Source organism: Hylobates moloch, unplaced genomic scaffold (genome assembly GCF_009828535.3).
Source record: "Hylobates moloch isolate HMO894 unplaced genomic scaffold, HMol_V3 SCAFFOLD_23, whole genome shotgun sequence".
Lineage (NCBI taxonomy): Eukaryota > Metazoa > Chordata > Mammalia > Primates > Hylobatidae > Hylobates > Hylobates moloch.
The window spans coordinates 39,980,318-40,004,234 of record NW_026652298.1 but is presented as its reverse complement, the minus strand read 5'-3'; the positions used below and the strand labels follow the sequence as shown (position 1 = coordinate 40,004,234).

The following is a 23,917-nucleotide window of genomic DNA, read 5'->3' as shown; positions in this document are numbered from 1 at the left end:
GGATCACAAGGTCAGGAGTTCGCGACCAGCCTGACCAACATGGTGAAACGCCGTTCTACTAAAAATGCAAAAATTAGCGAGGTGTGGTGGTGGGCGCCTGTAATCCCAGCTAACTAGGAGGCTGAGGCAGGAGAATCACTTGAACCCGGGAGGCGGAGCTTGCAGTGAGGCAAGATCGCACCATTGCACTCCAGCCTGGGAGACAGAGCGTGACTCTGTCTCAAAAAAAAAAAAAAAAATGCTGAGCATGGTGGCGCATGCCTGTAGTCCCAGCTACTTTGGGGGCTAAGACAGGAGAATCGCTTGAACCTGGGAGGCAGAGGTTGCAGTGAGGCAAGATCGCACCATTGCACTTCAGCCTGGGAGACAGAGCGAAATTCCGTCTCAAAAGGTCTGGGAAGAGCCCGCACCCTCTCCCCCGCGGTGGCCACGCTGGGCCCTGCGCTGAGCCCTCTGTGTTCTTGTCTCTCCGTGCCTCATCACAGCGCTTCAGGGTTGCAACCACTCCTGGTCCCATTTTACAGACCAGGAAATTGAGGCTCTGCGAAGCCGTGGTGGAGATGATTTCATCAGCACGCTCTGGGGCAGACACCTAGAGCCGCACAGGGGGCCTGGTTTATAGACAGACAGAGGTGGCAGTGGCGCTTCCGAGTGGGGCTGGGATGTGCTTGCACTCCCCGAGGGGCTGAGGGGCCCTGTGTCCAGGTGCAGCTGCTTGGGTGCTGCCAGCCCCTCCTACCTCTCCCTCCCTGGCTCATCCCTGCTGTGTCCCTTCCCTCTAGTTTCCTGTTCAGTTTCAGGAAGGAGGCTGGGAACCCAGATGTAGGGAATTTGGGCCCTAGAGTCAGACGTGGGTTCACGTCCCAGCGCCTCCACTTCCGGTGTGACCTTGGTCCGGTCTCTCAGCCTCAGTTTCCTCACCTGTAAAGTGGGCTCCATGATTAGATGCACCCTGCAGGGCAGTGTAGCAGTGACCTGGCTCAGCCACTGGCAGCCCCGACAATCATAACTTGTTAAAGTAGCTCCATCGGTTCCCTCAGGGGTTCCGGGGCCCCATTTCCCTGTCCTCCATGCACTGTGAGACCTGCCCTGCCACAGAGCAGAGTGTAACAGCCTGAGGGTGAGAGGCACCCAGAGCCAGGCACTGTGCCTGTGCTTAGACCGGACACTGGACGACGGGAGCCAGAGCAGCCTGGGCGGGCGGACTCCTATGGACCCCTCAGCACCCAGCCTCAGTGCCTTCAGCGCAGGGCCCCGTGGCTGTGGGAGCTCACAAGACCCGGCCCACTCCTGCTTGTGCCTGCATCTGGGTGTTTGCGCATTGGTGCCTTTTGACGCGTTCTGGTGTGTGTGAGACGTGCAGGGCTGGGAAGTGTTGGCAGAGCCGTGAGTGCCATCCTCACTTCTTTTGTTCTTTTGATGTGAGCTGGCGTGCGGCACTGCCTGAGTTCCGCCCAGTGCCCGCCCCGACATGCGGACCCTGCTGCAGCCTTGCTGTTAGGTGGTGGCGCTGTGCACTGTCGCTGGTGGGCACCGAGGGCCTTTGGGAGCTTTGGGGAGGTTGTGCCAAGCCTGAGCCTTGACGTCCCCCTTCCCGGCTTTCTGTGGGCTCTTCTGAGGCCAGGGCGTCTCTGTGAGGGCCTCCTGCTGGAGCCGTCTCCGTGGATCTCCTCTGCCATCCTGGCCCACGAGCAGGTGATGCGCTGGCCACCATCTTGTGACAGTGGCCGGGCACCACTGCCAAATGTGGGTCCCGCATCTGCAAGCCCCTCCCTGGGTCCCCTAGGGTATGAGGTGGTTCTGCCACTGCCCTCGCTCCCCCATTGGGTGTGGGGTCCTCTACCCCTGCTCATGGGGGAGACCCTGCCTGGGATCTGCTTTCCAGCGAGGAATACACTTTGGAGGGAGACACACATGTTCTTTTCTGGAGCTCTGCAGTGGCCACGGCAGCCCAGCCCACCAAGCACCCTGGAATGAAAACATCCCGCTGCCGTCTGGGCCTGGCCTGCACTCTGCTGCCTGCGCTCCAGCTGGCTGAGGCCGGGCACGTCTGCGGGCACAGCGGCGGGGGCGCCGCAGTCTCCCTGCAGAGTGAGCGCAGCTGGAAAATGCAGCTCACGCCCTTTCCCAGAACACCTCGCTCTTCATGGCTTGGCAGCTGTCCGCCTAGGGGCCGGGGTGCCCAGGCACTGGTGGCAGGAGAAGGGCTACATCTGGGGCTGAGGCGGGCTGGGTCCTTTTCTCCCTGCAGCTCCCAAGGCCCAGCCCTGGCCCAGCCTGGTGTTCCTGACCTAGCAGCTCCATGATCTGAAGACAGGCTGGCTCCTGTGAGGCCACCTCAGAAAGGGCTTTGTGCCCAGGCAGGGGCGGAAGCCAGCTCTTCTTTCTGGTTGAGGCAGGAATGAGGCCAGTGCGGGGGCAAGCCCATGCCCAGGGAACGTCACAGCTGTGGGAGTACGGGGCCTCCGGGTCCTGAGCCCGTCCACTGTGCATTGTGGCCCTGGCCTCAGGATGGCTCGTGCCGTCATTGGCTGTGCCCACAGCCGAGTGGGTGATGGGATTCCGGCTGCCCGGCCGGATCTGTGCTGCTGCCCTCTCTAGGGCACTGCTGCGCCTGCACAGCTGGGCACATGTGGCCAGTTTGCCTGCCCCTCCCCCCCACCACCGTCTTCCTGCCCTGGCTTCCTCCATTGACACACTGGACCCTGCTGGCTGCCCGGGGAGGTGTTTGGGGGATGGTGTTTGGGGAGGAGGAGGGCCCCTTGAGCCTCAGTGTGCCCATAAGGAGCATAGGGCCAGTGCAGCACCTGCCCACACCGGCTGTGAAGGGTGGGAGTGGAGAGGGATGCAAGGGGGTCACAGCGCCTGGCTCCATGTCAGCTGCGTGCAGGGGCACCAGGAGCCGGCCCTCATTCTCCCCTTGACCTGGAAGAGGGGCCCCAACCCCAGCGGCAGGTGGGTGTACATATGAAGCACCCTCCTTCCTACGCCCCACTGGTGGGCTCGTCTCCAAATGGCCCTTTTTGAGCTGTCTGTGTCTTTCCATCAGTGTAGGCAAGGGCATTGCAGGCTCCCCTTTTTCATCTGCCTCGTTCAGCCCCCGAGGCCAGAGTCTCCATCCCTGTGCCTGCCCGTGGGTCCCGGGAGGACCTGAGGCTGCCCATGTCGCCCCCAGCGTCTCATCCCAGGGACATTTCAGCCGTGTGAAGGACCTGTAAGGACAGAGTGCCTCTGGGCCTGGGGGTCCCCGGCTAGTCTCACACCCCGGGACCGGGACCCAGAGACCCTTGTGCAGGGCTCTGTTGCCTGGGCCCTGGCAGCCTCGTCCTCTATCAGAGGCTGCAACCCCCACCCCTCGTGGGGCCAGGGTTGTGGCCGGCCTCCCTGGCCCTCCCCATGGAAGTGGTAGGCGGAACCAGCAGCCGTCTGCCCATCCCGGGGCTGCACTGTTTTCCTTCAAATGAGCGCCGTCCCAAACTGCAGCCCGTTAATTTAAACAGGATCATTTCCGGCCCTGGAAGCCGCCTCACTCTCCTTAAATAGAAAGGAGCACAGCGCAGAGGGAAACAGATGAGGTCATGGCTCCGCTGGCCCAGCGAGGAAGGGGCCGCAGTGGGGGTGGCACTGCCGCCTGTCCCCTGTCCTCTCCAGCGCCCACACTGCAGCCCATTTCCTCACCCTGGGCCTGCTCTAGGGAGGGACGGGCCTGGGGGTCCTCTTGCTCGGCTGAGGGGAGCCGTCTCCTCCAGGAGAGGACAGGGCCTGGTAGGGGCCATGGGGCCTCCCCGGGTCTGGCGTCCTGTCCTGCCCCTGCCGAGGGAGGAGCGGTTACATAAGCCCCGCAGGCGGCCCCTCCGAGCCGGTCCCCCCAGCCCAGTTTCCAGTGAGGCGGCCAGCGCGGATGGGGGTGTTGGGCCTGGCGCACGCCCGCCGCTGACCACACGCGTCTGGAATGTGCAGATGTTTCTTTGGGGGCTCCGTCCGGCCCCCAGACCCCACTCAGCATTTGGTCTGGGGAGTGGGCGCCTGGGGCACTCAGCTCTGAGTGTGGGGCTCTGAGGCAGGTCCGGTTTGTCTGGGGCCGTTCCGTCTGCTGTGGATTGGGAGGGCCCTGGGAGCTGCCCCACACCCAGGGAAGTTCTCCTCAGTCCCACTGTTGCACGCCCCAACCCCAGCTCCCCCTGCCCAGGAGCGCCTGTGGGGCAGAAGGCCCAGCCCCGAGAGTTCCTGGCCCTGCCAGCCTCAGGCTTCACCCACCTTCTAGCCAACTGTGGGCAGACCCCAGGGGGAGGGCAGGAGAGCCAGCACCTGGCTGGGAACACCCCTGAGGGGCCCAGGCTCCAGGGTGAGGGGGCCCGACCTGGGGTTCACGTGCCCGGGTGGCGGGCAGACCCGCTGCAGCGTGAGACGTGTCAGCTACCTCGGGCCGGCAGGCCGGTCCTGCTGCCCGCAGCCCTGGGACGTGGCCCCACCTGCGACAGGGCTGTGGAGGGGCAGCCTCCAGGCCTGGCCACACCCTCTGCTGTTCCTGCTCCTGCTCCCGGATGGGAAGGGTGCTGGGAAGGGGTGAAAACCTGCACTGTGGCCGCACACCTGGGACTTCCTTCTCCACCCACTGGTGCCCCAGCAGTCGCTAAGGAGCCCGCTGGGTCCCATGTTAGGATGGTCCTAACTCCTCCTGCCTTCCAGATCGGACGCTCAGCGCTGGGGGCCCCTCGTGTCCCGGGGCTGGGGCACCGTCCTGCCTCACCAGTGGGGGTGCACTCCTCCCAATAAGCTTGGCTTCAGCTTCCTTGGGAGCACATCCTGGCCCTCGGGCACCCATCAGGCCGTCCTTGTGCCCCTGGCTCCCACCCTTCCAGCTCATAGCAGGAACTGGGGTGAGGGATGCATGGGGCAGCAAGGCCTGGGGACCCCAGCGGACCCTGCACTCTGCTCTGTGCTCTTGCCTGGACTTGGGGCCTCTCGGTGGTCCTGCTGCCAGATGCCTGGGCCCTGCCGTGTCCCCCATCCCTGCAGGGAACCAGAACGTTGGGGCAGGGCATCAGACAGCGGCGATGATGTCACCTGGCTGGTGCAGAGGAAGCCTGAGGGGCGGGGTGGGGGGGCTGGCGCGAGGCCGCCTGGCTAGGCCTTGGCGTTCCCCCAGAACGGCGATGGCAAAAGCAGATGGAGACGTGGAAAAGTACGGGAGTAAGCGGGGTGAGGACTCCACGGGGACCCCTGTGCTGGTCCCTGTCCCTGAAGCCCACACCTGAGTCTTGCCCAGGGCAGATGCTTCCACACCCAGGGGGCACCTGAGTCCTGCCCAGGGCAGACGCTTCCACACCCTGGGGGCAGGGGGACTGCACCTGGCTCCTGTCTGGGCCCCAGCTTCGTTCCACTGCCCTGGGCCCTGGGAGTTCGGCCGAGCGGGGTCCCCAAGACCTTGCTGCATTTCTGGGCCTTGGGCTGGGGTGAGGGTTGGGAGAAGGGGCCAGCCCAGAGCCTGGCATGCGGGGAGTGCATGGCCAGAACCGGTGACAGGCGGGGTTGCCTGCTGGCGTGGAAGAAGTGTCCATGGCACCCCCAGGCCTGGTCCACAGTGGGATGGGCGGAGAGCGGGGACGCTCTGGGGTCCTCGGCTGACCTGCCCCCACCCCTACCCTGGCTTGTCAGCTCTCAGCAGCAGCCACTCTTGATGGATTTTCCAGAAAATGAGGTGTGGCCAAACATCTTCAGGCTTTTTCTTCTTTCCTTTCTCCCGTGGCCTGGGTGGGAGCTGTTCCCCATGCCTGGGGGCAGGTGCGAGAGCCTGTGCCCCTCCCGGGGGCAGTTTCACAGCTGTGCCCCTTCCAGGGGGCGTGCCTGTGTTCACCGTGGCCTCTGCAGCACCTCTCGCCCGCTAGGGCTGCTGCGTCTCAGGTCCCGCTGCCTCATTTCTCCCTGAAGCATTGGTTCTGTTGCCGCCGCAGCTGCTGGAAAGTCCCTCCTCAGGTCTAACTGCAGTTCCTCAAGGCACAGTGTTCCCCCTCGGACATGGTGTTTGGGCAGCGGGTGTCAGTCCAGCTGCCTCACCCTGTCTCGAGAATGGCCTCTTGCTGGTCTCCCAGCCGCCAACTTGTCCCACCCCACGGCGGGGATGGTGTGGTTGCCTATCATCGCGGCTGTGGGCCCACCCATCCTTATGGGCAGTGGGGAGCGCCTCAGCCCGTGTCCCTACCTTGGTGTAGAGGAGGGGACGGTAGAGAAGCTGGGTTCAGTTAAGGGGGCAGCGCTAGCCCTGCCGTAGGGGCCATTCCCTGTGTGCCTGGCCCCCAGATCCTCTCCCCTCCTGGAGCCCAGGGCACTGGCACAGGCTCTCTGAGTGTCCCACAGCCCCTTGGGGAAGGGAACTGCACCCCCAAGCATGCCCCCCATCCGCAGATGGAATGAGAAGCTCCGGGAGCCAGTGCCCAGTGTCTGTTTGTGTGCCCAGCCCAGATGAGGGCCCGGCTCCACCATCAGTGGCTGGTGTTGCTTCCTGGCATGGAGAGGGCGTTGGATGCTCTGTCCCCTCAGGTGGGGTGGCCTCTGGTCCCCTTCTTTGTTGGTTCCCCTCTCAAGCCCTTGTCCTGGCCCCGGGCCCTACGGGGCAGCCTGTGTGTGCGTCTCTCTTGCGCCGGGTAGGCTGCTACGGGAGAGGGACTCCGATAGGGGGAGCAGGGCTGGAGGCTGGCAGGGGCTGGGCGGGTGCTCAGGGCTGGAGGCTGCCCCGGCTTGGGCCTGGCTGCCGGGTGGTCATTGCTGGGAAGAGCAAGTCTAGGTGGAGGCACCTGCTGGGTCACGTGTGGGGAGGGTGACACCTGGGGAAGTAGATGCCCGTGGCAGGAGGCTAGGCCTCGGGGTCCTGGGGAGCAGGGGGGTGGTGTGCAGACCTGCGGAGCCGGCGAGGGAGCCACAGTCCCTGTGCCAGGAGCACTACTGGGAGTGCATGGGACCAGGAGGGGTGCCCAGGGTGGGTGGCAGGGTGACCCCAGTGGTGCTTGAGGCTGAGGGGACGTGGAGTTCTTGGTTTGCCCCGGCTCTCTGGCTTCTCACCTCCACATCACCAGCTCCAGGACGTGGTTTGTAAGTTGGGCAGCTCTGAAAAGAGAGACATGCTGCCGCCCTGTGGTTTCTGCTTTTTCTTCACTGACTACTGACGTGGGATGTCTTTCCCACGGCTGTGACCAATTGTGCTGCTTTTAATTGCCTGGTTTTTCTTTTTTTCTTTCTTTCTTTCTTTTTTTTTTTTTTTGAGATGGAGCTTCACTCTTGTTGCTCAGGATGGGGTGCTGGAGTGCAGTGGTGCGATCTCAGCTCACAGCAGCCTCCGCCTCCCGGGTTCAAGTGATTCTTCTGCCTCAGCCTCCTGAGTAGCTGGGATTACAGGTGCTTGCCACCACCCCCGGCTAATTCTGTATTTTTAGTAGAGATGAGGTGTCTCCATGTTGGTCAGTCTGGTCTTGAACTCCTGACCTCAGGTGATCCGCCCGCCTCAGCCTCCCAAAGTGTTGGGATTACAGGCAGGAGCCACGGCACCTGGCCCCTTCCCCTTTTCCTTTTCTTCTCTCTCTCTCTCCTCCCTTTCTTTCTTTTTTCTTTTCTTTTTTTTTTTTTTTGAGACGGAGTCTGGCTCTGTCGCCCAGGCTGGAGTGCAATGGCGCGATCTCGGCTCACTGCAAGCTCCACCTCCCGGGTTCACGTGATTCTCCTGCCTCAGCCTCCCGAGTGGCTGGGACCACAGGCTCCCACCACCACGCCCGGCTAATTTTTGCATTTTTAGTAGAGGCAGGGTTTTACCCTGTTGGCCAGGATGGTCTTGATCTCTTGATCTCATGATCCACCCACCTCGGCCTCCCAAAGTTCTGGGATTACTGGAGTGAGCCACCGCACCCGGCCATCCTTCTTTTCTTGCTTTCTCTTTTCTTTTGAGACCGGGTCTTGCTCTGTCGCCCAGGCTGGACTGCAGTGGCACAGTCACAGCTCACTGCAGCCTCGATCTCCCTGGCTCAAGCGATCCTCCCTCCTCAGCCCCCGGAGTAGTTGGAACTGCAGCTCCACACCACCATGCCTGGCTGATTCTTTTTTTCCTTGTAGAGATGGGGTCTTGCTATGCTGTCCAGCCTGGTCTCAAACTCCTGGCCTCAAGCAGTCCTCCCTGCTCTGCCTCCCAAAGCACTGGGATTACAGGCATAAGCTACCACACCCAGATTCCTTTTTTTCTTTTTAACTGTAATGGTTGATTTTTTCTTTATTAGCTGTGTATCGGGAGGGTATTTTTGGCCTTTAGCATGTCATCTAAGTTGCTAGTGCTTTTCTCAGATTGTAGTTTGTTTTGTAATTTTATTTTATTTATATTTTGTGTAGAAGTTGTGTATTTTAGATGGAGTTAGGTCTGCTGGTCTTTGATGTTTTATTTATTTATTATGTGTGTATTTATTTATTTCTGAGGTAGACTCTGGCCCTTTCACCCAGGCTGGAGTACAGTGATGCAGCTCACCGTAGCTTTGACCTCTCTGGGCTCAAGTGATTTTTCTCTCCTCTACTTCCCGAGTACTTGGGACCCCAGGCGTATGCCATCATGCCTGGCTAATGTATATTTTTTGTAGATACGGGGTCTCCCTGTGTTGCCCAGGGTGGTTTCGAAGTCCTGGGCTCAGGCCATCCTTCCGTCTCAGCTCCCACGGTGCTGGGTTCCCGGCTGCGCCCCGGTGCCTGGCTGTCTGGGAGGTCTTGTTTCTCTGGGTTTGTGCCTCAAGGTGGTGTCTGCTTCCCTGTGCTCCCTGGTAGTCTGGTAGTGAGCCTGCTTCTCACACAGTCATACCTGGTTGTGGTCCCACAGTGGGACCACCCTGTGGGTTCAGAACAGGAGATGGGGGGCCCTCGAGCCTGTGTGGGGGCTGTGGACGGGATGGGGGGCCTTGGCTCTGTGGTGGGACTGTGGACAGGGGATGGGGGGCATTGGCTCTGTGGTGGGACTGTGGACGGGATGGGAGGCCTTGGCTCTGTGGTGGGATGGGTTGGGGGTCCGTACCCATCCTGGCCCTGGGTGGACAGGTCCGTGTGATGCTCGGCATAGGGCTGAGATGGGTGCAGAGGGCTGGGGCCCCCAGGCCTCTCCTGGCTTGGTTTCCTCAGATGAGTGTTCATTTGGGTCTTCCATCAGAAAGGCCCCTCCTGACCTCTGGGAGTGGGGAGCTCAACGGTGGGAGGCCATATCTTGGGGGTACTGGAAATGTATGGGGTGGGCCCAGGGATGGCCTCCTGGCCTACTAGGGGCTCTGGCCCTGACCCACGGTCACTCACTCCTCAGAGACGTCTCCCACAACCTGCTCCGGGCACTGGACATCGGGCTCCTGGCGAACCTCTCGGCGCTGGCAGAGCTGTGAGTGTCCCCCAGCCATGCCAGCATGCGGGGTTCGCTCTGGGTGGGCCAGCGGCGCCGCCTCTTGCTGCTCAGCTGTGGGGGCTTCCGTCAGTTTTGCCGAATCCCCCCTCTCTTCCAGGGATATAAGCAACAACAAGATTTCTACGTTAGAAGAAGGAATATTTGCTAATTTATTTAATTTAAGTGAAATGTAAGTTGTGGTTCTTTGGGTGGGTGTCCTGGCTGGACCCCAGGCCCCCAGCATCCCTCTTGCCCTCCCAGTTGGTCCATGTCCCCTTCCAGGCTTGAGACCAGATCCTGGGGGCAGTTCACTGCCTGCTTGGAGCACCCTGGTGCCGGCTTGGTTGGGGCAGGGGAGGCGGTGCTGTCAGGGTGGCTCCAGGGCCTGGTTGCCGGTGGGGGGCTGGCATAGACCGTTCCCACCAGACCTGGTCCCCAACACCTGCCCCTGCCCCGCAGAAACCTGAGTGGGAACCCGTTTGAGTGTGACTGTGGCCTGGCGTGGCTGCCGCGATGGGTGGAGGAGCAGCAGGTGCGGGTGGTGCAGCCCGAGGCAGCCACGTGTGCTGGGCCTGGCTTCTTGGCTGGCCAGCCTCTACTTGGCATCCCCTTGCTGGACAGTGGCTGTGGTGAGTGCCGGTGGGTGGGGCCAGCTCTGTCCTTCCCAGCCAGGTGGGACCTGGGCCCTGCAGACGCTGGGCAGGGCTCAGGAAGGCCTCCCTAGGGAGGGCCTCCAGGCCACGGGAGCAGCATGGGAGCCTGTGAGTGCAGTGGGCAGATGGGGGGGCGTAGGGTGGAGCCAGGAGGAGCAGAACCCGGGGTCCAGCAGCTGCTTCTTCTAGGTGAGGAGTATGTCGCCTGCCTCCCTGACAACAGCTCAGGCACCGTGGCAGCAGTGTCCTTTTCAGCTGCCCATGAAGGCCTGCTTCAGCCAGAGGCCTGCAGCGCCTTCTGCTTCTCCACCGGCCAGGGCCTTGCAGCCCTTTCGGAGCAGGGCTGGTGCCTGTGTGGGGCGGCCCAGCCCTCCAGTGCCTCCTTCGCCTGCCTGTCCCTCTGCTCCGGCCCCCCGCCACCTCCTGCCCCAACCTGTGGGGGCCCCACCCTCCTCCAGCACGTCTTCCCTGCCTCCCCAGGGGCCGCCCTGGTGGGGCCCCATGGACCCCTGGCCTCTGGCCAGCTAGCAGCCTTCCACATCGCTGCCCCGCTCCCTGTCACTGCCACACACTGGGACTTCGGAGACGGCTCCCCCGAGGTGGATGCCGCTGGCCCGGCCACCTCGCACCGCTATGTGCTGCCTGGCCGCTATCACGTGACAGCTGTGCTGGCCCTGGGGGCCGGCTCAGCCCTGCTGGGGACAGACGTGCAGGTGGAAGCGGCACCTGCCGCCCTGGAGCTTGTGTGCCCGTCCTTGGTGCAGAGTGACGAGAGCCTCGAACTCAGCATCCAGAACCGTGGTGGTTCAGGCCTGGAGGCCGCCTACAGCGTCGTGGCCCTGGGCGAGGAGCCGGCCCGAGGTGAGTGCCTGCTGCCCACTCCCCTTCCTCCCCAGGGCTGTCTGGGTGGGGCAGAGCCTGGTACCCCCGTCTTAGGCCCACACTGACTGTTGACACCCTCGTTCCCACCGGTCTCCAGTGGTGCACCCGCTCTGCCCCTCGGACACGGAGATCTTCCCTGGCAACGGGCACTGCTACCGCCTGGTGGTAGAGAAGGCAGCTTGGCTGCAGGCGCAGGAGCAGTGCCGGGCCTGGGCCGGGGCCGCCCTGGCAATGGTGGACAATCCCGCCGTGCAGCGCTTCTTGGTCTCCCGGGTCACCAGGTGCCTGCCCCCACCCCCCGAGGGGCCATAGGTTGGGAGGTCTCCGAAGCACTGGGGCAGAGCCTGCGGCTGGGGAGGCTCAGGAGGCGGGAGGCGGGAGCTGGGCTGGCCCTGGTGAGTGGGTGGCACCGGCCGGTGGGGCCGTTCCTGTCAGCTCTGCAGATGCAGAGGCAGACGCGAGCTGGGGGCAGCCTCTGGACACTCCTGGGCATGCCATACGGGAGGTGGCCTGCACGGGGATCCCTACCGGAGCCCACAGACTCCGTGGGTGGGTGCTGCTGTGAGCCTGGGCTGGTGGGCCCTGCCCTCCGGGCCCTGAGCCTCAGTTTTCCCATCTGGAAAGGGGGACAGTGATGGGGCTCCCGACGGGCTACTGTGAGGGTGGGAGGATGGAGGAGTGCCCTGAGCCCCCTGCCGTCCCACACCTGCCCACAGGAGCCTGGACGTGTGGATCGGCTTCTCGACTGTGCAGGGGGCGGAGGTGGGCCCAGCCCCGCAGGGCGAGGCCTTTAGCCTGGAGAGCTGCCAGAACTGGCTGCCCGGGGAGCCACACCCAGCCACAGCCGAGCACTGCGTCCGGCTCGGGCCCACTGGGTGGTGCAACACGGACCTGTGCTCGGCACCGCACAGCTACGTCTGCGAGCTGCGGCCCGGAGGTGCGCGGGGAGCCAGGCAGGGGGCCTCAGACGCTGGCTGTGGTTAGGGGCCTGCCGAGCCCCCGCGGTGGAGCCTGGGCTGAGGCCGAGGGGCTGGTTGGGGGGTTCTCGGGCAGCTCGGTCCCCAGTCTGTTCATCCTGGTGTCCTGGGCCCTGGCCTGGCGCCTCACTGCACACTCGCCACCCCAGGCCCAGTGCAGGATGCCGAGAACCTCCTCGTGGGAGCGCCCAGTGGGGACCTGCAGGGACCCCTGACGCCTCTGGCACAGCAGGACGGCCTCTCAGCCCCTCACGAGCCCGTGGAGGTAGTCGGCCCCCCTGCGTTCTAGAACCCGCCCTCCTGCCTGCCCTGCCCACTGTGGGTCTCGCTAAAAAACTTGGGGGCCTTAACGTTGCTTGTGCCCAGTGAAGATGGTTGGGCAAATCCAGAGTGCAGGGAGGAAAGCGTTGACTCACATTACCCCAGGCCTTTTCTCTGAGTGTGCGTGAGTTATTCCTGAAAGGCAGGTCAGGGGTCCTGCTGCCCGTGGACAGTTTCCATCAGCCAGGCCTGTTGGGGTCTGATGGCTCGCTCTCCCTCCCTCCCCTCTTCCTGGGGAAGTTTGGGTGGGGGGAGTCTGGGCTTCAGGCTGGGGTGGGGTCTGTGGAGCTGAGGCAGCCCCCTGTCCGCCAGGTCATGGTATTCCCGGGGCTGAGTCTGAGCCACGAAGCCTTCCTCACCACAGCTGAATTTGGGACCCAGGAGCTCCGGCGGCCCGCCCAGCTGCGGCTGCAGGTGTACCGGCTCCTCAGCACAGCAGGTGGGACTCTGGGGAGGTGGGCGCCGCAGGACTCGGGGTGGCCTCTCTCAGCTGTCATGTCTGCTGGTCCCGTGGCCACCAGAGCGGTCCCCAATCTTAGGTGGACAGAGCAGGGGTTCCAGAGACACCAGCTCGTTCCAGGTGTCCTGGGGATGGAGTGGGTGGGGCCTGCCTGGGGGCGGGCCTTGGTCAGTCGGCTGGTCAGAGACAGGGACGCAGCTCTGGGCTGGGAGTGCTGCCTGGGCGGGGAGACCTGTCCTCACAGCAAGGCCAGGCTTGCCGGTGCAGGCAGGTGGGCATCTCTGACGGTGGCCTGTGGGCGAATCAGGGCCCCAACACCCTCCCCTCCTCGCAGGATCCCTGGAGAACGGCAGCGAGCCTGAGAGCAGGTCCCTGGACAACAGGGCCCAGCTGGCCCCCGCATGCATGCCAGGGGGACGCTGGTGCCCTGGAGCCAACGTCTGCTTGCCGCTGGATGCCTCCTGCCACCCCCAGGCCTGCGCCAATGGCTGCACGTCAGGGCCGGGGCTACCCGGGGCCCCCTATGCGCTATGGAGAGAATTCCTCTTCTCCGTTCCCGCAGGGCCCCCTGCGCAGTACTCGGTGTGTGGCCGTGACCTGGGTCTGTTCCCTGCATCTCCTCAGGCCACCTTCCTGTCTGCTGCCCAAGGTCTGGGTCTGCTCACCAGACACACCCAGCCTGAAGGCCACTCCCACGTCCCTGCCACCTCCGACCTCCAACCTCTGACCTCTGCAGTGCTCTTGACCCTCTCCCAGTGGGAGAAGCTCTCGCCTGGGCCCTTGGCACGAGCTGTGCCTCCTCTTCCTCTCTCCCGGCACAGCCGCTCCTTCTTGTCTGCCAAGTCTTGGCCTGTGTCCTCTCCCTGTGTGTCCCCCTGTCTGCAACTGTCCTGCCTGTCCCTGTCACCAGCACTGTGGGGAGGCTCCCTGAGGTGTGGCTGATGAAGCGGGGAGCCCTGCCTGTCCACCCTCGTCCCTTGTGCAGGGTCCACAGGCTGTGACCCTGAGGACGTGATGCAGCCCTGCTCCCTCTCCACAGGTCACCCTCCACGGCCAGGATGTCCTCATGCTCCCCAGTGACCTCGTTGGCTTGCAGCACGACGCTGGCCCTGGCGCCCTCCTGCACTGCTCGCCAGCTCCCGGCCACCCTGGCCCCCAGGCCCCGTACCTCTCTGCCAACGCCTCGTCATGGCTGCCCCACTTGCCAGCCCAGCTGGAGGGCACTCGGGGCTGCCCTGCCTGTGCCCTGCGGCTGCTTGCAGCCACGGAACAGCTCACCGTGCTGCTGGGCCTGAGGCCTAACCCTGGGCTGCGGCTGCCTGGGCGCTATGAGGTCCGGGCAGAGGTGGGCAATGGCGTGTCCAGGCACAACCTGTCCTGCAGCTTTGACGTGGTCTCCCCAGTGGCTGGGCTGCGGGTCATCTACCCTGCCCCCCGCGACGGCCGCCTCTACGTGCCCACCAATGGCTCAGCTTTGGTGCTCCAGGTGGACTCCGGTGCCAACGCCACGGCCACGGCTCGCTGGCCTGGGGGCAATGTCAGCGCCCGCTTTGAGGCTGCCTGCCCTGCCCTGGTGGCCACCTTCGTGCCCGGCTGCCCCTGGGAGACCAACAATACCCTGTTCTCAGTGGTAGCACTGCCGTGGCTCAGTGAGGGGGAGCACGTGGTGGACGTTGTGGCAGAAAACAGCGCCAGCCGGGCCAACCTCAGCCTGCGGGTGACGGTGGAGGAGCCCATTTGTGGCCTCCGCGCCACGCCCAGCCCCGAGGCCCGTGTACTGCAGGGAGTCCTAGTGGTGAGTATGGCCGAGGCTCCCCCACCAGCCCCCAGGCAGGTGCCTGCAGACAGGGTGCCCATGCAGGGCGCGAAGCCTGGCCTCCCAGTGAGGACGCAGCCCAGTTACTGGGGACGTCCGCCCCGGGAAGGTCCTGCTGGCTCCTCAGGCTACCTGGCGGACTTTAAATTCCTGGAAAGTCACAGCTCTGACAGCGGCTCCGCTAATGCATTCCACTGTCTCATTTCACGAAATGAATTTAAAACTCTGCCCCCCGACCTCACGTGAGCCCCCATGAGTGTCTCACGTCCTCTGCTGTGTTCTCGCCTGGCTAAAGCGAGTGGCTTTTGAGGTGGAGTCTGAACCTCTGATGGGAAACTGGGGGCTGCCCGCGGTGCCACCATGCTGGGTACATGAGGGACAGGGCTGTCTCTGTCTTGCGGGTATCTGCCCCTGCACCGGGGCCTTGGGAGGGGCTGTTTCTGATGGCCTCAGCGTGACCTGTGCAGCCTGTCCTGGGTTTTGTAAGCCAGTGTGAGGCCCATGTATCTCCCCTCACTGCTCTGAGCTCTCTGGCTGAGGAGCTGGGGCAGGAGCCCCGGGAGGGCCTGAGAGGACTCAGAGGTGGGCTCTTCGTAGCTGGTGCTAGGTTTGCTTTACAGATGGGGAGACTGAGGCACAGAGAGGTTGAGGCAGTAGTAGTACTACATGGCTGGCTGGAGAGCCAGACAGTGTCCCAGCCCGGTCTTGGCTTCTGTGGCACGCAGAGCCCCGGGCACCTCCTCTCCTCTGTGCCCCGCGTGGGACTCTCCAGCCCCTTGGGAGGTGTGTCCAGGAGGTGACAGGCTAAGGGCAGAGTCCTCCACAGAGCCCAGGCTGACACCAGTCACCCCGCAGAGGTACAGCCCCGTGGTGGAGGCCGGCTCGGACATGGTCTTCCGGTGGACCATCAACGACAAGCAGTCCCTGACCTTCCAGAACGTGGTCTTCAACGTCATTTATCAGAGCGCAGCGGTCTTCAAGCTCTCAGTAGGTGGGCGGGGGGTGGGGAGGGGAGGGGAGGGGAGGGGATGGGGTGGGGCGGGGTGGAGGCGGGCTCCACCTTCACCTCTGCCTTCTGCTCTGCTTCATGCTGCCCGAGGACGCTGCCATGGCTGTGGGTGAGTGGAGGGAGGGACGCCAAGCAGGGCCAGGCGTCTCACCTGCCACCTGGGCCCACTGACGCCTGTCCCTGCAGCTGACGGCCTCCAACCACGTGAGCAACGTCACCGTGAACTACAACGTCACCGTGGAGCGGATGAACAGGATGCAGGGCCTGCGGGTCTCCACAGTGCCAGCCGTGCTGTCCCCCAATGCCACGCTGGCACTGACAGCGGGCGTGCTGGTGGACTCGGCCGTGGAGGTGGCCTTCCTGTGAGTGACTCGGGGGCCGGTTGGGGGTGGGCACCAGGCTCTTGTCCCAGCCCCAGCCTCAGCCGCGGGACCCCACACCAGGGGCTGCTTTTCCGAGCCTCGGTTTCCCTGTCTGTTGGGAGGTACTGGGTGCACAGGAGCCCTGAGGCTGCACAGGAGCTGGGAGAGGCCTCAGCACAGCCGAGTGGGCCCTGAACAGAGGCCCAGGGCATGACTGCAGAGTGGAGCCTCGGCTGGGTCCCAAGCATCCCCTGCCCCGCCACCGCGCACCCCTGTCCTGGTCCACTCACTGCCTCCCACCGCCCCGGCAGGTGGACCTTTGGGGATGGGGAGCAGGCCCTCCACCAGTTCCAGCCTCCGTACAACGAGTCCTTCCTGGTTCCAGACCCCTCGGTGGCCCAGGTGCTGGTGGAGCACAATGTCACGCACATCTACGCTGCCCCAGGTGAGGGATGAGGGGGTGAGGGGGCCACTGCCTTTCAGGCCCTGAGCACGGGGCCCTCCCAATCCCCTAGTCAGCCTGCCCCCCTTCCTCCCCAACAGCCCTCACTGTGACCTCACCTGGGCTGATGGCTTAGGCTCCTACTGGGGTGAGGGAGGGGCCAGGCGTGGGGGGAGTGGACAGGGAAGCTGGGTCCCCTGAACTGCTCCCCGGCCTGGCTCTTGCTGCTCTGCTGCCCCGAGTGCAGCTGTACTTGGAGGCGGTGCCGTCTTCACCAGGCAGCCCTCAGTGCTGCTGCACCTGTGCTCCCTCCCGCATGTGGCTTGGAAGCCTGGGACCCTTAGGGCTGGGCCGCAGGTATGGCCGTTCACCCCGGGCTCCTCAGGCGGGGGCTTCTGCCGAGCGGGTGGGGAGCAGGTGGGGGTGCCGCGGCCGCCCCACTTGGGCCTGTCCCCACAGGTGAGTACATGCTGACCGTGCTGGCATCCAATGCCTTCGAGAACCTGACGCAGCAGGTGCCTGTGAGTGTGCGCGCCGCCCTGCCCTCCGTGGCTGTGGGTGTGAGCGACGGCGTCCTTGTGGCCGGCCGGCCCGTCACCTTCTACCCGCACCCGTTGCCCTCGCCTGGGGGTGTTCTTTACACGTGGGACTTTGGGGACGGCTCCCCCGTCCTGACCCAAAGCCAGCCGGCTGCCAACCACACCTACGCCTCGAGGGGCACCTACCACGTGCGCCTGGAGGTCAACAACACGGTGAGCGGTGCGGCGGCCCAGGCGGACGTGCGCGTCTTCGAGGAGCTCCGCGGGCTCAGCGTGGACATGAGCCCGTCCGTGGAGCAGGGCGCCCCCGTGGTGGTCAGCGCCGCGGTGCAGACGGGCGACAACATCACGTGGACCTTCGACATGGGGGACGGCACCGTGCTGTCGGGCCCAGAGGCCACAGTGGAGCATGTGTACCTGCGGGCGCAGAACTGCACAGTGACTGTGTGTGCGGCCAGCCCCGCCGGCCGCCTGGCCCGGAGCCTGTACGTGCTGGTCTTCGTCCTGGAGGTGCTGCGCATCGAGCCCTCCGCCTGCATCCCCATGCAGCCTGATGCGCGGCTCACAGCCTACGTCACCGGGAACCCGGCCCACTACCTCTTCGACTGGACCTTTGGGGACGGCTCCTCCAACACGACCGTGCGGGGGTGCCCGATGGTGACACACAACTTCACGCGGAGCGGCACGTTCCCCCTGGCGCTAGTGCTGTCGAGCCACGTGAACAAGGCGCATTACTTCACCAGCATCTGCGTGGAGCCAGAGGTGGGCAATGTCACCCTGCAGCCTGAGAGACAGTTTGTGCAGCTCGGGGACGAGGCCCGGCTGGTGGCATGTGCCTGGCCCCCGTTCCCCTACCGCTACGCCTGGGACTTTGGCACCGAGGAAGCCGCCCCCGCCCGTGCTGGGGGCCCTGAGGTGACGTTCCTTTACCGAGACACAGGCTCCTATCTTGTGACAGTCACCGCGTCCAACAACGTCTCTGCTGCCAATGACTCAGCCCTGGTGGAGGTGCAGGAGCCTGTGGTGGTCACGGACATCAAGGTCAATGGCTCCCTTGTGCTGGAGCTGCAGCAGGCGTACCTGTTCTCTGCTGTGGGCCGTGGGCGCCCCGCCAGCTACTTGTGGGATCTGGGGGACGGTGGGCGGTTCGAGGGTCCGGAGGTCACCCACGCTTACAACAGCACAGGCAACTTCACCGTTAGGGTGGCCGGCTGGAATGAGGTGAGCCGCAGCGAGGCCTGGCTCAATGTGACGGTCAAGCGGCGCGTGCGGGGGCTCGTCGTCAACGCCAGCCGCACGGTGGTGCCCCTGAATGGGAGCGTGAGCTTCAGCACCTCGCTGGAGGCTGGCAGTGATGTGCGCTATTCCTGGGTGCTCTGTGATCGCTGTACACCCATCCCTGGGGGTCCTACCATCTCTTACACCTTCCGCTCCGTGGGCACCTTCAATATCATCGTCACAGCTGAGAACGAGGTGGGCTCTGCTCAGGACAGCATCTTCGTCTACGTCCTGCAGCTCATAGAGGGGCTGCATGTGGTGGGCGGTGGCCGCTACTTCCCCACCAACCACACGGTACAGCTGCAGGCCATGGTCAGGGATGGCACCAACATCTCCTACAGCTGGACTGCCTGGCGGGACACGGGCCCGGCCCTGGCCGGCAGCGGCAAAGGCTTCTCGCTCACCGCGCCCGAGGCTGGCACCTACCATGTGCAGCTGCGGGCCACCAACATGCTGGGCAGCGCCTGGGCCGACTGCACCGTGGAGTTCGTGGAGCCTGTGGGGTGGCTGATGGTGGCTGCGTCCCCGAACCCAGCTGCCGTCAACACAAGTGTTACCCTCAGTGCCGAGCTGGCTGGTGGCAGTGGTGTCGTATACACTTGGTCCTTGGAGGAGGGGCTGAGCTGGGAGACCCCCGAGTCGTTTACCACCCACAGCTTCCCCATGCCCGGCCTGCACTTGGTCACCATCACGGCAGGGAACCCGCTGGGCTCGGCCAACGCCACCGTGGAAGTGGACGTGCAGGTGCCTGTGAGTGGCCTCAGCATCAGGGTCAGCGAGCCGGGAGGCAGCTTCGTGGCGGCTGGGTCCTCTGTGCCCTTCTGGGGGCAGCTGGCCACGGGCACCAATGTGAGCTGGTGCTGGGCTGTGCCCGGTGGCAGCAGCAAGCGTGGCCCTCATGTCACCGTGGTCTTCCCGGATGCTGGCACCTTCTCCATCCGGCTCAATGCCTCCAACGCAGTCAGCTGGGTCTCAGCCACGCACAGCCTCACGGTGGAGGAGCCCATCGTGGGCCTGGTGCTGTGGGCCAGCAGCAAGGTGGTGGCGCCCGGGCAGCTTGTCCATTTTCAGATCCTGCTGGCTGCCGGCTCAGCCGTCACCTTCTGCCTACAGGTCGGTGGGGCCAGCCCCGAGGTGCTCCCCGGGCCCCGTTTCTCCCACAGCTTCTCCCGCGTCGGAGACCATGTGGTGAGCGTGCAGGGCAAAAACCACGTGAGCTGGGCCCAGGCGCAGGTGCGCATCGTGGTGCTGGAGGCCGTGAGCGGGCTGCAGGTGCCCAACTGCTGTGAGCCTGGCATCGCCACGGGCACTGAGAGGAACTTCACAGCCCGCGTGCAGCGCGGCTCTCGGGTCGCCTACGCCTGGTACTTCTCGCTGCAAAAGGTCCAGGGCGACTCGCTGGTCATCCTGTCAGGCCGCGACGTCACCTACACGCCCGTGGCTGCGGGGCTGCTGGAGATCCAGGTGCGTGCCTTCAACGCCCTGGGCAGCGAGAACCGCACACTGGTGCTGGAGGTCCAGGACGCCGTCCAGTATGTGGCCCTGCAGAGCGGCCCCTGCTTCACCAACCGCTCGGCGCAGTTTGAGGCTGCCACCAGCCCCAGCCCCCGGCGTGTGGCCTACCACTGGGACTTTGGGGACGGGTCCCCAGGGCAGGACACAGATGAGCCCAGGGCCGAGCACTCCTACCTGAGTCCTGGGGACTACCGCGTGCAGGTGAACGCCTCCAACCTGGTGAGCTTCTTTGTGGCGCAGGCCACGGTGACCGTCCAGGTGCTGGCCTGCCGGGAGCCGGAGGTGGACGTGGTCCTGCCCCTGCAGGTGCTGATGCGGCGCTCGCAGCGCAACTACCTGGAGGCCCACGTTGACCTGCGCGACTGCGTCACCTACCAGACTGAGTACCGCTGGGAGGTGTACCGCACTGCCAGCTGCCAGCGGCCGGGGCGCCCGGCGCGTGTGGCCCTGCCCGGCGTGGACGTGAGCCGGCCTCAGCTGGTGCTGCCACGGCTGGCGCTGCCTGTGGGGCATTACTGCTTTGTGTTTGTCGTGTCATTTGGGGACACGCCACTGGCACGGAGCATCCAGGCCAACGTGACGGTGGCCCCCGAGCGCCTCGTGCCCATCATTGAGGGTGGCTCATACCGCGTGTGGTCGGACACACAGGACCTGGTGCTGGATGGGACTGAGTCCTATGACCCCAACTTGGAGGACGGCGACCAGACGCCACTCGGTTTCCACTGGGCCTGTGTGGCTTCGACACAGGTCAGCGCGTGGCAGGGCCGTCCTCCCTGCCCCTCACCCCTCCGCACCCATGAGCCCAGAGAACACCCAGCATGCCTCCAGGGCTGGCCCGTCCTCAGTGCCTGGTGTGCCCCGTCCCATCATGGGGAGGGGGTCCCCTGTGCCGTTTCCTGGGCCAGGCTCTGCTTTGAAACTGGGTGGGGCTCTCACGCCACGTCGCCCCTTGTTCTCGGCCTGCAGAGGGAGGCTGGCGGGTGTGCGCTGAACTTTGGGCCCCGCGGGAGCAGCATGGTCACCATTCCGCGGGAGCGGCTGGCGGCCGGCGTGGAGTACACCTTCAGCCTCACCGTGTGGAAGGCCGGCCGCAAGGAGGAGGCCACCAACCAGACGGTGGGTGCCGCCCGCCCCTCGGCCACATGCCTCGGACAGCCCAGCGTCCCCGCTCATCTACGGTTTTCTGTATTTTAGTGCTCGTGGAGGCCGTACGCTCCCCTCTTTCTATTTTTGTTGCAAATTTTATTTAACACAACAGCCTGCTTCAGCTTTGCTTCTTTCCAAACCTGTCACAGTTCCATGTACAGTCTTCAAGCCACATATGCTCTAGTGATTGACAAAAGCTACACAGTCCCCCAACAACACCAACAATGAGGAAGAGCCCCTTCCCACCCCGGAGGCAGCCACTATCCCCAACCCATGTCCCTGTTGCTGGATGTGGTGGGCTGGTTCTCACCCTCACGCTCCCCTCTCTGGACCGGCCAGGAGGCTCGGTGACCCTGAGCCCGTGGTGGCTGCTCCTGCTGCTGTCAGGCGGGACCTGCTGGTGCCCCAGAGCGGGTGTCTGTTCCCCAGTCCCTGCTTTCCTCAGCTGGCCTGATTGGGGGTCGTCTGAGGGGAGGATGTGGGAGCAGGTTCCATCCCGGCTCAGCCTCCTGACCCAGGCCCCTGCCCAGGGCTGCAGGAGTCTGTGAGTCAGGCCTGCATGGCAACTGCGGTCCTCACGCCCACACATATGTCCGTTCCCACATGCACCCCCGCAGGGGCCCTCAGTGAGCATTGCCTGCCTCCTGCCAGGCTCCAGCTGGGTCCAGTGCACCAGAACACACACCCCAGTGTCCTCTGCCCTGTGTATGCCCTTCCCCCGCCCAGGTTGGGAGGTGGAAAACTAGATGCGTATCCTGCGAGGGGCTGACCTCACCGGCGGTGGCCAGGCCCCTGGGAAACCTGGAGTTTGGGAGCAGCCTCCTCCACGGGTCCCCCAGACCTTCCAGCAGGCCAAGTGGACCTGTGTTGGAGGTAACCCCAGTCCCACACCAGGTGCTGATCCGGAGTGGCCGAGTGCCCATTGTGTCCCTGGAGTGCGTGTCCTGCAAGGCACAGGCCGTGTACGAAGTGAGCCGCAGCTCCTACGTGTACCTGGAGGGCCGCTGCCTCAATTGTAGCAGTGGCTCCAAGCGAGGGGTGAGTGTTGCGTGGGGTGAGGGTGGGTCCCATGGCCGAGGGGACGGGGCCTGCAGGCAGAAGCGGGGCTGACAGGGCAGAGGGTTGCGCCCCCTCACCACCCCTTCTGCCTGCAGCGGTGGGCTGCACGGACCTTCAGCAACAAGACGCTGGTGTTGGATGAGACCACCACATCCACAGGCAGCGCAGGCATGCGACTGGTGCTGCGGCGGGGCGTGCTGCGGGACGGCGAGGGATACACCTTCACGCTCACGGTGCTGGGCCACTCTGGCGAGGAGGAGGGCTGCGCCTCCATCCGCCTGTCCCCCAACCGCCCACCGCTGGGGGGCTCTTGCCGCCTCTTCCCACTGGGCGCTGTGCACGCCCTCACCACCAAGGTGCACTTTGAATGCACGGGTGAGTGCAGGCCTGCGTGGGGGGTGCAGCGGGATCCCCCGACTCCGTGACGTCGCGGAGCCCTCCCGTGATGCCGTGGGGACCGTCCCTCAGGCTGGCATGACGCAGAGGACGCTGGCGCCCCGCTGGTGTACGCCCTGCTGCTACGGCGCTGTCGCCAGGGCCACTGCGAGGAGTTCTGTGTCTACAAGGGCAGCCTCTCCAGCTACGGAGCCGTGCTGCCCCCGGGTTTCAGGCCACACTTCGAGGTGGGCCTGGCCGTGGTGGTGCAGGACCAGCTGGGAGCCGCCGTGGTCGCCCTCAACAGGTGAGTCAGACTGTGGGAGGGCACCCCCAAGACTGCCACCTGCTCACCACCCCCCTCCACTCGTAGGTCTCTGGCCATCACCCTCCCAGAGCCCAACGGCAGTGCAACAGGGCTCACGGTCTGGCTGCACGGGCTCACCGCCAGCGTGCTCCCGGGGCTGCTGCGGCAGGCCGACCCCCAGCACGTCATCGAGTACTCACTGGCCCTGGTCACCGTGCTGAACGAGGTGAGTGCCGGCTGGGAGGGGACCTCACATCTGCATGTGTGCTGGGGACCAAGACCTGTACCCTGCCTGGAGCTTTGCAGAGGGCTCATCGTGGGCCCCAGAGACAAATCCCAGTGACCCTGAAGCAGCACCCCGACCCTCCGCTCCCAGCAGCCACACCCACCGGGCCCTCTGTGGCATCTGATTTCCACAAGGCAGCCCCCGCCCCGGAGGGCCCCTGTGTTTACCCTGTTTTGCCCATGAAGAAACAGCTTGGCTGGGCGCGGTGGCTCACGCTTGTAATCCCAGCACTTTGGGAGGCCGAGGCGGGCGGATCACGAGGTCAGGAGATCGAGACCACGGTGAAACCCCGTCTCTATAAAAATACAAAAAAATCAGCTGGGCGTGGTGGCGGGCGCCTGTAGTCCCAGCTACTCGGAGAGGCTGAGGCAGGAGAATGGTGTGAATCCGGGAGGCGGAGCTTGCAGTGAGCCGAGATTGCACCACTGCACTCCAGCCTGGGCGACAGACCGAGACTCCGTCTCAAAAAAAAAAAAAAGAGCTCAGTGTTGCGGGTCAGTGCCCACATCACGCAGCATCTAGCACGTAGCTGCACCCCAGGAGTCGTGGGCACCTGCTGGCCTGCTGCCGGCCTCCTGCCCTGCTGACAGCTTGCTGTGCCCCTGCCTGCCCCAGTACGAGCAGGCCCTGGACATGGCGGCAGAGCCCAAGCACGAGCGGCAGCGCCGAGCCCAGATACGCAAGAACATCACGGAGACCCTGGTGTCCCTGCGGGTCCACACCGTGGATGACATCCAGCAGATCGCTGCTGCGCTGGCCCAGTGCATGGTAGGGTGGCCCCACATGCTCGCCCCACCCTGCATGCCTGCCAGGGCACTGGGTTCAGCCCCCCAGGGCAGACAGGCAGCTTGGCCGAGGAGCTGAGCCTCCAGTCTAGGCTCCTTCCTGCCGTGGTGTTCCTCGGTCTCTGACCTGCCTTAGTAGCCTCAGCCATTCTGCAGTCCTGTGTGAACCCAGGGTGCCTCTCGGGGGACCCAGGGTGTAAAGAGGGGCCCAGATGTGGGGAGGGACCGAGAAGATGCTGCTCTGTGCCCTCCATTCTCCCCTCCCCTCCTCCCCACCTTCTCCCCCATCCCCTCCCCTCCCCTCCTCTCCCCAG

At 64.5% G+C, this 23,917-nt stretch overlaps 1 protein-coding gene across 1 annotated transcript in view; it reads left to right on the top strand.

Annotated features, from left to right (window-relative positions):
* The window catches only part of PKD1 (polycystin 1, transient receptor potential channel interacting), a 52,500-nt gene that overhangs the window by 6,793 nt on the left and 21,790 nt on the right, over positions 1–23,917 (top strand). The window contains exons 2-21 of the mRNA XM_058433943.1: positions 9,317–9,388; positions 9,510–9,581; positions 9,851–10,020; positions 10,234–10,905; positions 11,024–11,207; positions 11,643–11,863; positions 12,053–12,168; positions 12,537–12,663; positions 13,019–13,266; positions 13,724–14,479; positions 15,356–15,487; positions 15,696–15,871; positions 16,183–16,316; positions 16,773–20,392; positions 20,612–20,761; positions 21,686–21,829; positions 21,946–22,225; positions 22,319–22,532; positions 22,599–22,758; positions 23,434–23,661. Of these exons, the coding sequence (XP_058289926.1) occupies positions 9,317–9,388; positions 9,510–9,581; positions 9,851–10,020; positions 10,234–10,905; positions 11,024–11,207; positions 11,643–11,863; positions 12,053–12,168; positions 12,537–12,663; positions 13,019–13,266; positions 13,724–14,479; positions 15,356–15,487; positions 15,696–15,871; positions 16,183–16,316; positions 16,773–20,392; positions 20,612–20,761; positions 21,686–21,829; positions 21,946–22,225; positions 22,319–22,532; positions 22,599–22,758; positions 23,434–23,661 (7,876 nt within the window). The remainder of the gene's footprint in view (positions 1–9,316; positions 9,389–9,509; positions 9,582–9,850; positions 10,021–10,233; positions 10,906–11,023; positions 11,208–11,642; positions 11,864–12,052; positions 12,169–12,536; positions 12,664–13,018; positions 13,267–13,723; positions 14,480–15,355; positions 15,488–15,695; positions 15,872–16,182; positions 16,317–16,772; positions 20,393–20,611; positions 20,762–21,685; positions 21,830–21,945; positions 22,226–22,318; positions 22,533–22,598; positions 22,759–23,433; positions 23,662–23,917) is intronic.